The following is a 12,992-nucleotide window of genomic DNA, read 5'->3' on the forward strand; positions in this document are numbered from 1 at the left end:
TTTTCATTTCAATATCTATTTTACAATCTTTATTGAGATGATACTGAGATGATAGGCTTTAAACATCATCGTTACATATCCAGGCGAGAGTTTTAACTATTCAGTTAGTTAGTTTTACTGTACTTTTTTAAAAATTATTTTTCATTCACCTGCCTCTGTGTGCTGTAAATCTGTGTTGTCACAGTCACCCGTTCGAACCATAGGCCAGAACCAGCCTGTCAGGGGATTAAATCCCGCCCAAAAGAGCACATAGCCGCTATTTTCCAATAGAAGTAATTGTTACAGCTAATTTTGTCCACTGGAGGGCGCATTTACACCTAACCATCAATCCATCCATTTTCTGAGCCACTCATCCTCACGAGGGTAGCGGGAATGCTGGACGAAATCCAGGCCGTCATCAGGCAGGAGGCAGGGTACACCCTGAACTGGTTGCCAGCCAATCACAGGGCACATGGAGACAGACAAGTCACACTCACAATCACACCCAAGGGCAATTTAGAGTATCGAATTAATGTTGCATGTTTTTGGGATGCGAGAAGAAACTGGAATGCCTGGAGAAAACCCACACAGGCACGTGGAGAACATGAAAATCCCAAACAGGCGGGGCCAGGATTTGACCTGGTCCTCAGAACTGTGAGGCCAACACTCTACAGCTATGCCAACCCGTGCTGCCTTGATAGAAATCGCAAGAGTGATTTTTGTATGTGTTTTCATGTATTTTTTTTTCCCAGTAGCTGTCTCTGTGACGCTCCAAATGGGTATTTGACAACCAGTTGAGTATCACTGACTTAAACGACATTCTGAAATTGGCTACTGATATTGATGCACTTGTGAAGACTAAAAGACACCATGTTCTAGGTCCAAACTTAGCCTGCTGTGCCACATTTCCTCCACAGTTCCCTGAAAAAAAATACCTCATGTAGAAATATTTTAGACGTTAAATATTGTAATGTGTCAGTCAACAGCTTCCGTTCAAAAGAGATTAGTTGCGTGGAACCTTTTAGTGCATGTGTGTGTGTGTGTGCGTGAGTGCGTGTGTGATTTGAAACGAGATATGTAATAATAAATGTAAATATTTTCCGACTGTACTTGTAATTTTTAAGCACTGAGTAAAACAATAAATCTTTGAATTGTTCTTATTTATAGCTTATGAAGCCACGTATATACTGACCCGACACGCTGACGGTAATATTGGGGTAACTGTCAACGAAAACGATTTTGACACCGCTGATTGTAAATAAATGTATAGAAACTGTCATGTGTCAATTGAACGCTAGATGGCGATTTGGTGCAATCCAAACGTTTTCGAAACTAATGATGAAGTTAACGTCGCTAACCAAGATGGAAGTCGACCAACTGTTAACATATGTTATCAGAATCGGGCCGCCGCGATTCAAAATATATATATTTCACACTTATTAGTGTAAAAGCGAAACAATATATTACCGACCTAGGATCGGTTTGCAGGCGTTCTCCGGGTATACTGTGACACGCATACTGGTCCCAAGTCAGCCACTGTGCTCCTGCGCTGCCGGTGACCACGTGTCCAGCGCTGCCAACGACTGGACCATGTGGAGCAGCAAGATGGCGACGCAGTGGAGAGCCATAGACTGGTCTTTAAATACCGGCAACGTGGACTTTCTGAGCACCAGAAGCCCTTGCCAGGTACCGCTCTCGCCATTTCAGATACAGCGACGCTCAAATAGGACAACGGAGACATGTTTTCTCCGTCGTGATGGGGGTTCTTTGCCTGGCACATGCGCGCATGTCGACACGTGTTTGCCAGCAGGGTAAAAAGAGGTTAGCCAGCAAGTGTTAGCTGGATCTCGACGACGGAGGGTCCTATCTAAATCGTCTACGATCCACATTTAATATGTTCTAGACTTTCTTACTGTTACCGAAAACTGGAATAGAGTGCTGAAAGCGAAGTGGTACAATATTATCCGGCTGGATTCTTTGTTTGACACGGACGTTGTCCAGTCTCGAAATGACATTTCCCGTCATTTTTTAACCACCTGTATATGTTTAACTTTGACCAATTTTCACTTTAGAGCATCATCTCTTACTATATGACGTTATCCTCTTGAATTGTAAAACAGTATTAATACGAATTACATCCCGCAATACTTTTTACCCGATTTTCTTTTTTTTTTTATCTTTAGTGCTTCATAGTTTCGCCATTGTGGAATAACGCCTGACTTCCGAGACTTTCGGTGTTGTAGAGGGAGCGGGGACCGCAACGCGTAAGAGTTTGTTGGATTCCAGAACCCACACATGAAAAGAAAAAAACGGGAATTTAACAGATTTGGTCGTTCTGTATTCTCATCTCAACACAAAACACCACACAAAGATTATGGTCCGCAGCAAAGGGTTCCTAGATTGAAATGAACGTTCAAAACGCAGAAGAAGAAACAACACTTCCGGGGATCTTGTCCTGAAAGTGTTTCCAAATGGGACCCACGGTTGTAAAATGATGTCATCAAAAGAGACTTGCCTTTTAAAATACTTTAGCCATCAGACGAACCCAGTTGGTTTTTGTTTGTGGTTTCTTTTTTGCTCCTCTGGTTTCTTTTACATGCATTACACACATTTATCCACGGGAAATAGGGACCGTGCCATTCTGTGACTAGTGAAAAAAAAATGACACTGACACTTGTCATTGACACTCCTTTCAAAATGTTGATCATGGCAACCTTACTCTTAAAAATATATAGCTTAGTGATGTTTTAATTTTGAGAGCACAAAAACATGATTGGGTGAGTTTTTCAGCAAATATCTGAGGAGAGGTTTCACAGAAAAACTGAAATGCACGCGGCCAGGTGCGCACTCATTTGACTGTTTATAGTTCCTGGGCACACAAACTAGATGTCTGTCATAGTGCCAAGAATGACCTGTGAGTAGTTGTGTGGTGATGAATGGCATCAAGAAGGATGGAAAATACAATGAAAAATATGGTAGTAAAGGAAGAAATGTACAGAAGTTGAAAAAACACCCTACTGGAAATTGTAAGAGCTGTAAAAAACTACAAACTGTACGTGCTGATGAAATGAATTCAATTAGTCTGAGAGAAGAACTAAAGAGTAAAAACAGATATGTTAAAAAAAAGTTGTGCTCCATGCAAGGAGGACTGCATTGACAGGCAAGATAATTTAACATCTGATCAAATATCTGAAGAAAACAGAAGTTTAGGTTTCTGCCCATCAAAAATCCTGTCCAGTGGGTGTCAGAAATCCACATTAGTTGTATGACCCAGAAGAAGATGAAATAATTAGAAGTTGGCTAACTTGGCTTATCTTTATGTTCTAACTATTTCCTTGAAGTGTTTACTGTGGTGAAGTGTTTTGAAAATGTTCCCGAAACACTCAACACAACCGGGTGCTCCCCTATTTCTTTCCAGCAACAACGCACGCTTCAGGTTACTTCCCAAGTCACTGTTGTTCAATTTCATATGAAAGCACACAGTCAGAACTTGGCGTTGACGGAGTATAAGGATTTGCGATTTAGAAACATTGTACAGGTTTAACATTTTTTGGGCCTCAAGTGTTTTCCAGGAAGGGGAAAATAAATCAACACATCCCACGTATTCAGAAAGGATAATATTTTAAAGACAGAGACATTATCAGTACCCACCCCACTTAATTGTTTGAATCATTGCTGGTGTGTAACAAGACAGAAACTTTTTTCAAGCATATGTTTAGCTTTCTACATTTATATGTTTGTCCATATTTCTCCAGATTGGCCCATGTGGAGGTGACAATAGTGGAGAGGACATGGACGCACAGTCCTGTGTGGAACACTCCATTTTGGCTATTTTTGAGGATTCCACCGTTTCATCAGAGGTCAGAGTGCAAGTCAAGACTCTGGCAGAGGCTCTGAGTAATGGGCTTGTGGTTGTGTTCATGTGCACTGGCTGACAATGAATAGCACAAAATAGCTCTTGTTACTCGTTACAGGACACAAGACAAGCAGAGGAAGAGAGCAGTACCTTGCTCTCGGCCCTGACTCAGATGTTAGAATGTGTGGAGGATGATGTCAGTAGCAGTCTTTCTCCCTTTGACACCATTCCAGACACCAAGCTCCTCAACTATCAGGAGTTGGGGCACAGCATGACAACAGTAAGTGCACCTAGCTATCATTCTCATTCGTGAATTATTTTTAAGAACCAATAATTGCCCCTACAAAATTGACACTTGAAGCTAATCGTTGAAGGCTTATTGACATGGGAGTCTCTATGTCAAGCAAGTTGTCAATGTAGGGGGTGGCAGGAAATAGTGAGGCGACAGCAGAGTGTGCCGGACGTTGTTGGGAGATGCTGGGGGCAGTTAAGTTTAGATGGAGCCTTGACTTATCCTGACTCCTCCTTGCGTGGTGGAGATAAGTAGAATGGGATGATCCTCTTTTTAGCCTCCAACCAGCATATGAATGGCTGGGTTGCACGTGACATCGCGCTTGTTCATCCGGGTACTTGAACTCTATTGTTGCAGTCAAGAACTCAGCTGTCCATCATGCCAGATATTTGTTGCGTCTACGGATGTGGAAATTGCGGAAACAGAGACATTGGGAAGCGATTTTTCCGTATCCCAAAGATTAGAGTGCATGAAGGAGAAAACACAATGAAGTTATCGAAAAAGCAGCAACAAAAATGGCTTGCAAATATATGACCTGCAGATCCGAACGAAGCTCGAGTACACAAGGCAAATGGTTATTTCAAATTCTTTTCTGATGATTATGTAAGGATATTCTACTTCAAGGAAGTCTTTCAGATCCTTTGAAAGTACATTGTTGTGGAGAGTATACGGATCAATATTTTCACAGAGTTTGATGTTCTGTACATATCTGGCTTTGGCAACATCCTTGAGTGAATTAAAGTAGTAGTAATTAAAGTAAAACATCCGCCGCTCGGTGCTTACACATGGGTCTGTGGACGTTGCCGTGGTGATGTTGTCTGCAACAACTAGCTTGTCTGTTGAAATGGCGGCGATTATCATGTGATTGCAACCTAAGGATTGAGCATTCACATCAACACTGCACGCTGTGCTCGCTGCCTGAATGAGTTGACACCATGAGATTGCGTACAGCAGACCAACAGGACATTTAGTGCTGCAATACTTTGGAATAAGGGTGCACTATATATTTTTTGTTTTTGTTTTTTATTCTCCGTGCAGCTCTGTACCACCAGTGCCGGGCTGATGGCCAATGGTGCCCAACCACTAATATTGGCTGTACTACTGCTGTAGCATGGAATGGTGATTGAGAACAGTGCAGTCTTACTTCGGTACAAATATCATGTCACTGCAGTAGGAACAAAACCCCGTCATAAATCAGTTATTCATGTACCGTATTGTATTGTATAGCTGCCTTCATCTTAATACATATCTCAATTTACAGATGTGTGTTTCTTTCGGCTTGTCCCTTTCGGGTCGCCACAGCGTATCATCTCAGATGAACGCATATATATGTTTGACACAATTTTTACGCCGGATGCCCTTCCTGACGCAACCCTTCTCAGGGAGTGGAGGCCCCAGTGGGATACGAACCTCTAACCACTGAGCTACGGGGCCTCCTATCTCAATTTACAGATGAACCGTTCATTTGAATAAATAATACTCAACCAAATTAACAGAACCACTATGTGGGTGTAATTGTCAAATTAGCCAAGGAAGAACCTTTTCAATTTTAGTTTGGACTCGAGAATTATTAAAAAAAAAAAAAAACGGGAGAAATTAAATCAAAGCATAGTCAGATTTGAGATCTCTCTTGTGCAGTGTCAAAACATCTGTTCACTTTTCTGTCTTTGTCTCTCTTTAGGATGGAGCCTTTGGCACTAAACTTAGACCGAGAGCCAAGAATGATGCAGGGAAAGAAGAAAAGAGCAAAGTAGCCAGATTTCAGCCAGTGTTCCGACAACAAAGTCAGACATTGTTTCAAGGCCCCAAAAAGAGAGCAGATACCGAAGTGGATGTCTTCACTTCCTCTTCTGTGGTCAACCTAGTGAAACTCATGCACCCATATTGCCTTAAGGTGCACGTGGAGGAGGAGAGCAAGGGCCACCGAAGCACAGCTGGACTACCACCATCACCCTGGAGCAAACTAGAAGAGAAACACACATTATTCTCCCAGGGAGAAGTATGGAAGTATGAGAAGCCAACTGGAGACAGTGACGAAGATATAAATGTTGTATCTGATGATGATGATGATGTTGATAATGATCATGATACACGTCTGAAAGGGACAGAGGACAAACAGGGCGTTGCAAAAAATGATAGCAGCACACTGCTAAAAAGTGCACTGCTCACTAGCAAATCATCGAAAGGTCTGTTCTCCAAGGAAAAGAAGAGAGTCCGCTTTGGCCCTGTTCAAGTGGCTTCATTTGATCAGTCTGTGGAAGCTGAATTATTCACAGAGAAGGATCTCCAGAGTGTAGTCTCTGCAGATACACCCGAAGGTTCAGCTTGTCCGGCACTTGTAGCCCCAGCGGCAGTGTCTATATCAGTAGACGTAGATGACAAGGCTGAAGAGCAACTGCCAAAAAGTAAAGCCAAATCACTAAGCCTCCAAGAGTATAGACAGCTGCGGCAGAAAAGGCAGCCTCTGCTGGAGAAGCAGCCGAACTACACCACCAAGTGGCCTTATGTTCCCCTGCCTCCCAAAGAACTGACCCCGATTATCCTTTCACATGGGCAGAGACAAACCCTCTGTGCGATAAAGTCTTCGCGCCATAGCACAGAACAGTCCAGAATAAGTACACATCTACCCCAAAGAGCTACTTGTCATCATCCCCCAATACCAGTAAAGAAAAAGCCATGTTTTGCTGGGAAGCATCACAGATTCAAATATCTTCAAACTGAATCTAAAAGCACTTCATGTGATGTTCCTAAGTCCAATGACGAGTCCAATAATGCCCTTCTTAATGGAGCTGCAAGCAGGAAAAATTCATTGAAGAATCCAGCACTTCTCAGCACTGATCCCCCAAACCCTGTCCTCATTCGCCTGCCTGTTAACCAGACACCTGCCCCATCAGATTCTCCGTCTTCAGCTGTGTCCACTGTTTTACCCTCACTTGCAGTATCACAAATACATATCTCCACAGAGAAACCTCAGCCAAGTCGGCAAGTGGAGAGCAAATGCCCGCTCACGGCTCCAACAAGTTCAGAATGTAGGAAACCACAAAACCTCATGCTAGTGCCAAAGATTTCTCATTCACTAAGTCCAGGGCCTGTCAACCGTGACCAAGGTCAGCCAGTCAGGGAACAATTACCAGAGGATCCCTTAAAATCTTCTCCTCCCAAGAAACCAATACCATTACTTCAACATACCTGTAGTGACCAAAGTGCTGCACCTGAGTCAGGTACAGACCAAACAGATTCCATATGTTAATTAAATTATTTCTACAATACAGAAATGAGATCGTTGACATTGACTTCTTTATGTTCTGCTTCAGGGATTGAAGCCTGTGACCTTACCAGCTTGTTAGAACAGTTTGAAGAGAAACAAGGTGATACATCGGCATATAATGTTTTCTTTTGTTATAGTATGTGTAAAGATATCTGGTAATTTTGTTTTTCTTTGTGAAATTTAACTGCCTGATGGCGATTTGGCTAATTCAGAGGGAAAATTGTCCTGCATGTGCCTCAAAATCAACAATTTGCACCACTGGTCACCATGGAAATAGTGTGGTAGTAAAAGTGAAATCCATTCACATATATGTCCATATCCAATAAGTTTCACATTTGCATTTTGCACATCTGTGGCTCCCATGTGGCACACCATGTTAGAAATATAGCAAAACATACATTTTATTGCATTAATTCTGGTACACAAACAGAGTTTAATGTACGGTATTGTTGTTTTTCTTTAAAAAGGTATTGCATAACGTGTGAGCAGTATTCCGTCATACCCCTAAATTGTGAACTCGCTCAATATCTAATGTGAATTATTACCTTTTGTTGTTTCCCTTTAGCTAAAGAGGAAGAAGAGGCTCAGCCCGGATCCTTTTCAAATGCTTTACCCTCATTTCAGCACAAAGACACGGAAAGGACCTCCACGCTATTACAGACCTCCACTAAGGAACAGCAACCTGTCAGAACTTTGTACTCAGTCACATCAAAGAGCTCCATAAATAATCTGGAGCGCCAAAGAAAGTTTGAACAGGTCACTCCCGAGTCTCTCGGCACTGAAGTCATCCTCGGTACTGAGGAAGTTGTCAATGTGAGACGGAAAACACCGCCATCCAAGGGGATTCAGATCATTGATCCACGCCCTCTGCCATCCAGGAGGGCTACAGAGCTCACGCCATCTCCTCACACTGGTTGGTCAGTGTCCACAGATCACAATTACTCCGTGCCTGTGGATCCTTTGCATCCAAGAGCTCCTTCTTCTCTTCTCAAGAATACTTGTGAAATCGAGGATGCCTCTATCAGGAAAAGTGAGTCTCCCATCAGAGCTGAGGAGAAATACACGTCAGGGTCATCCACACGCACACTTCTGGCCCCTTCACTTACACCTCCACCCAGCCCTCCAAGTAGAGGACGAGAGAAGAAGAGATACCCGAGAAGATCGCCCCTCTCGGACAGCTCTTGTTCATCGTTGTCATCCTCATCCAGCTATGCATCCTGCTCCCCAAAAAGACGAAGGTACCGTACTTTCTCGTGTGTAATGGGCACTTATGTATAATACGCACCCCCAAAGTTCACCTTAAAATTTGGGACAATCGTTCTATCAATGTGTAATGCATTTTTACAATGCAAGCTTTTGCTTCTACCCATATGATATAAACATGATGTAATATCTGTATTTTGTTAGTTTTTTCAAACAATTATTCTGAAGTTGAGCACTTTATTGGAACACTTAATCCTTTTCTTTAATTTACTTGCTCTTATTTTGAAATGCACAGCCATACTTTTGTTTAGTAAATGATAAAACAGACAGTTGTGCTTGTGAAAGTTTGATTTCACAGGCAGAATTTGTACATTGGGTAGAATTCTTGAAAGAAAACCTGAAGGGCCGGACAAACCCATTCAATTTTATTTAAATGAGTTTTCATTAAACCCGAGAATTTCAGACAAACATTATTAAACAAAACATAAGCACAAATAAATTAATGGTGGTTGTTGTTAAGACATCAGTCGTATTAAAAAAAATTACAAATTCTGCTAGGGTATGTAAATTTATGAAATTTATGCAGTCATATGGGTTATTGAAATGAAAGTGTAGGGTACACCTTTCTCATAATCTGTGGATGGTGGTGGCATTTTGGAATGAAAGTCCAACGTAGATGGCAGCATTTATAAAATGTGAACGTTTTTCCATATACCTATGCACACTGCGCACTATTGACTGATGACAATTTAGGGGTGGGGGGTGCGGATTATACATGTGAAATTACCACAGGCATGTTCATGCCCTCTTTCTGTTTGTAGTTAGCTTTTTGTTCTCAGTTGTTATTTGGAATTGTGTATTTGCGCTCACAGGTCCCATCGCAAGCGCTCAGGAAGCAGGTCGTGGTCTTCGTCCCCTTCTCGCTCCGTCTCCCGTTCCCCACCTCGGCGACATAAGCTGTCTTCTACACGTTTGAAATTTAATAGATCGAGATCCCGATCATGGTCTCGCTCCAGGTCACCATCCCCTTCCTCGACAAATTTCCGTACGCGCAGGAGAAACATTTACAGGTGAGTCTGCAAATGAAGGGCTTTCAATAGCCAGGTCACATGTAGTTATGAAAATACAGCGGTATCTTGATATGTGAGTTCAATTCATATTGTGACGTTGTTTGTAACTTTTTTTGTCGTTGGAATTATTTAAAATGCTATTTATCTGTTCCAGTGCCCTCAAAAACACATTTTTCATTATGTTGGTATTGTATAGAAAATAAAAAAAGGAGAGAATGTAAAAAAGTCACTGATGATTTAATGGTGCATTCACCACTCGGTGACGGTGTGAATGCGAGTGCAAGTGATTGCCCCTGTCTATATGTGCCGTACAACTGACTGGCGACCAGTTCCCCCATAGCCACGAGACTGAACAGGGTAAGTGGTAATGAGAATGGTGAGATGAGAATGTACAGAATTCAACTTTATAAAGTGTAACTCCCGTAGGCTTCGTGTTGTAGTAATCATGTGTTGGGTGTGTGCCTGAAATGCAAATGGCCTATTAGGTGACAACAGGAACTGGCGCTGGATTGCCTGGTTAGTCTGCATGTGAGTCAGGTTTCGCTTAGTCCATTGCAGCTCATTTCATATTCTCATTTTGTATTGGGGTTTTTGATTGTATGTCACCTTCCATGACTCTTGAGTCTCCTTGCCCTCAAGCAAGGACATTCGAGTAACTTATTTGCTCGAATGTTGATGATCCAAAGCCTACTCGTACCCTCAAATTTTGCTTTGTGATACAAAACCAAAAATTTGCTATGCAATGGCTTGTAGCTCAAAAAAAACCTACATGTTCGAGCACTTGTAAGTCCACAGTAATAATAGAAATGACACATTTGAATCACAAAATGTCATCTTTCCATCAGCAGCGAGTCCTGGAAGATCAAGAGGGAGAACAAGGCGCGGCTTCAGAAGCTGAAAGCCATAGTGAGTCCAACACTACTTGTCATGTCAGCTGGTGTCTCGTAGTTGTTTGCTGTCCCGACACGTGCTAAGTTTTGTTTCAAACCTTCTCCCGAAGGATGAGCGCAGAGTTGTGTATGTCGGCCGCATCCGTAGGTCCATGACGCATGATGAACTGCGAGAACGCTTCTCTCATTTTGGAGAGGTGGAATGTGTGTCACTGCACTTTAGAGATAAAGGGTAAGTACGCAGCAACAAAACATTTCCCGTGTACTGTGAGTGCAAGTTAAGTGCTATTGCAATTTTCTTTTCCTTCCTACAGTGACCATTACGGGTTTGTTACATTCTACAACACGGATGATGCATTTGCAGCCATCGACAACGGTGGGAAACTAAGAAGGCCTGATGAGCTCCCCTTTGACATCTGCTTTGGTGGAAGAAGACAGTTTTGTAACTCCGACTATGCTGATCTCGGTAAGAGTTTAACCAAGCCAGGCGCAGTGGAACCTCTCAGCCCAAACACACTTTGTTCGTAGATGCTGCTGGTCAACCTTTGGATCACTAGGTTTTCAAAACAATGTTTTTGCCAGAGGAAATAATAGGAATAGAAATAATCCAGTCCCAATTGTAATCCCCATAAAATACCAAGTACTGCTTTCTTATGAGTCATACATCCATCTATCCATTTTCAACACGGCTTTTTCTGGTTTGGGTCATGAGCCGCTGGAGACTCCCAGCTGATAGTGGGCAAAAGGCGGATGACACCCTCATGTAGTCATGAGCAATTCCCAGGGCCAATAGCGACACGGACAACCATTCACACCCTCACTGACCAAGGTCTAATCTGCTGATTTGCCTCATAGATCTCATTTCCAAGCATTCTAAACTGTTGCACACGTCTAACCAATGTAAACAATCAAACAATATTTTAACAATGCACGATCACGCTTGACAGAAGAACTGAGACACTGTTTAAAATTATTTGAAAGGGATATACTGTCATAGCTGCATGCAGGAGGTTGTTAGAAATCCAAAATTCTGTGCAGTCAGAGGTAAAGTAAATTCTAGAAATATTGTTCATTTTGATTTGTGCAACTTCACGGGCATTTAAATGTAGAGGTTTCACTGTGCAATAATCTATAAAATGTGCCAACTGTTATCATTGACTAGTTCTTACTGATAAGTATTGTTTAATATAGACCGTTTGATCCCTACTTTGGATCAACTGAACATGTTATTAATCTGTAATCCTCAGATGCAAAAGCGGATGCAGAGTCGTCTCCAGTCAAGAGCAGGTTCCAGGAACTTGACTTCGATTCGTTACTGAAACAAGCCCAAAGAGGACTGAGGTAGCAGAGCAGAGTGGAAGAGAGTTGAACAGAGAGAAAGAGCCATGAACCTAAGAGCTTCTCGCAAACATTTGCGCTTACTCCACTTGTGCACAATCTTTTGGACGTTGTACTCACTGGGCCCCGTTCACAAATCGTGTGAATGTGTAGATTTGTGCTCAAATCACGCATATGCAGGTTTGATGGGAAAACGTGGGATTTATCAATATGTTCGCACTTGTCCCCCCCTTTCCCCTTATCTGCAAACAAATTTAGAACATCCTTAGCCCAACTGTACGCACAAATAATGCAGGATCATCTATCTAACATACGTTAAACATCTTCAACCCAAGTTGCACATCATACCGGAACTATTAATTCATAAAAATAACTTTGTTGACAATAACTCAAGCAAGAAATTTGTTAATGGGTGGACTGTCCTCAATAGCTCGTAATTAAAAGGACACGTCTAATCACTTTTATCCTTGTCCCGTTTAAGCACTTTGTTGTACAGTAGGAAATGTGCACGTATGTGTGTCCCTCACTAATGCGATCAGACCGATCTCATTTTCTAGTTTTTACCTGAGGCTTCAGTATTCTAATACCAGGCCAACATGATTAATACGTTTTTAGGTGATTCTGCTTGTGCGGAGGTGATGGGAATCAATCTGTTCACACCCCCTGCTGACGCATGGAGTCCAGCCCCAGTATTGTGAATATGAAGACCCTTTAAAAAAAAAAAAAAAAAAAAAAAAAAATATATATATATATATATATATATATATATATATATATTTCCACAATTTCACTTTCACTTTTCACTTTCGTAGATTATAGTTTGAGAGCCCACAATTTCAAAGACTTTATTTTCATAAAATTTGGCTTTCCAGCCCATAAAACCCACAAAATCAGAAATAATTAAAGAAATGTGAATATTGCCATGAAATAATTTACTTTAGTTTTTGTAGAAAAAAACCTATCCCCTCCCCAACTTATGGAGGTACTTATACTATCAATGATGGTCTACTGGCCAGTTGTCAAGTCTGCAGTCTTTCCCATATTGAACCAAAGTGAAGCACTTTACTGACACCCGGGGAAACTTGTGTGGGTGGTT

General features: G+C 41.9%; 1 protein-coding gene across 3 annotated transcripts; it reads left to right on the forward strand.

Moving 5' to 3' along the window:
- The first annotated feature begins 1,536 nt into the window (after positions 1-1,536).
- Positions 1,537-12,621, forward strand: LOC133505559 (serine/arginine repetitive matrix protein 2-like). Of its 3 annotated transcripts, none has more exons than XM_061828687.1 (11): positions 1,537-1,665; positions 3,735-3,839; positions 3,954-4,115; positions 5,809-7,348; positions 7,442-7,495; positions 7,961-8,633; positions 9,471-9,668; positions 10,514-10,574; positions 10,669-10,790; positions 10,873-11,024; positions 11,806-12,621. In XM_061828687.1, exons 1-11 carry the CDS (start codon positions 1,570-1,572, stop codon positions 11,901-11,903), a joined length of 3,261 nt encoding a protein of 1,086 aa, XP_061684671.1. In that variant the 5' UTR covers positions 1,537-1,569; the 3' UTR covers positions 11,904-12,621. The 3 variants fall into 3 exon arrangements, with proteins under 3 accessions (XP_061684671.1, XP_061684672.1, XP_061684673.1); XM_061828688.1 differs by having other exon boundaries at positions 10,517-10,574; XM_061828689.1 differs by lacking the exon at positions 1,537-1,665 and adding an exon at positions 1,676-1,800.
- The last annotated feature ends 371 nt before the right edge of the window (positions 12,622-12,992 follow it).

The sequence above is a fragment of the Syngnathoides biaculeatus genome, chromosome 9, assembly GCF_019802595.1.
Source record: "Syngnathoides biaculeatus isolate LvHL_M chromosome 9, ASM1980259v1, whole genome shotgun sequence".
Lineage (NCBI taxonomy): Eukaryota > Metazoa > Chordata > Actinopteri > Syngnathiformes > Syngnathidae > Syngnathoides > Syngnathoides biaculeatus.

Excerpts from the sequence above, each read along its gene's own strand:
- LOC133505559 (XM_061828687.1), top strand. The coding sequence starts at position 1,570 with ATGTGGAGCAGCAAGATGGCGACGCAGTGGAGAGCCATAGACTGGTCT. Across the intron at positions 3,840-3,953 it reads ATTCCACCGTTTCATCAGAG|GACACAAGACAAGCAGAGGA; the intron begins GTCAGAGTGCAA and ends TACTCGTTACAG. Across the intron at positions 4,116-5,808 it reads TGGGGCACAGCATGACAACA|GATGGAGCCTTTGGCACTAA; the intron begins GTAAGTGCACCT and ends GTCTCTCTTTAG.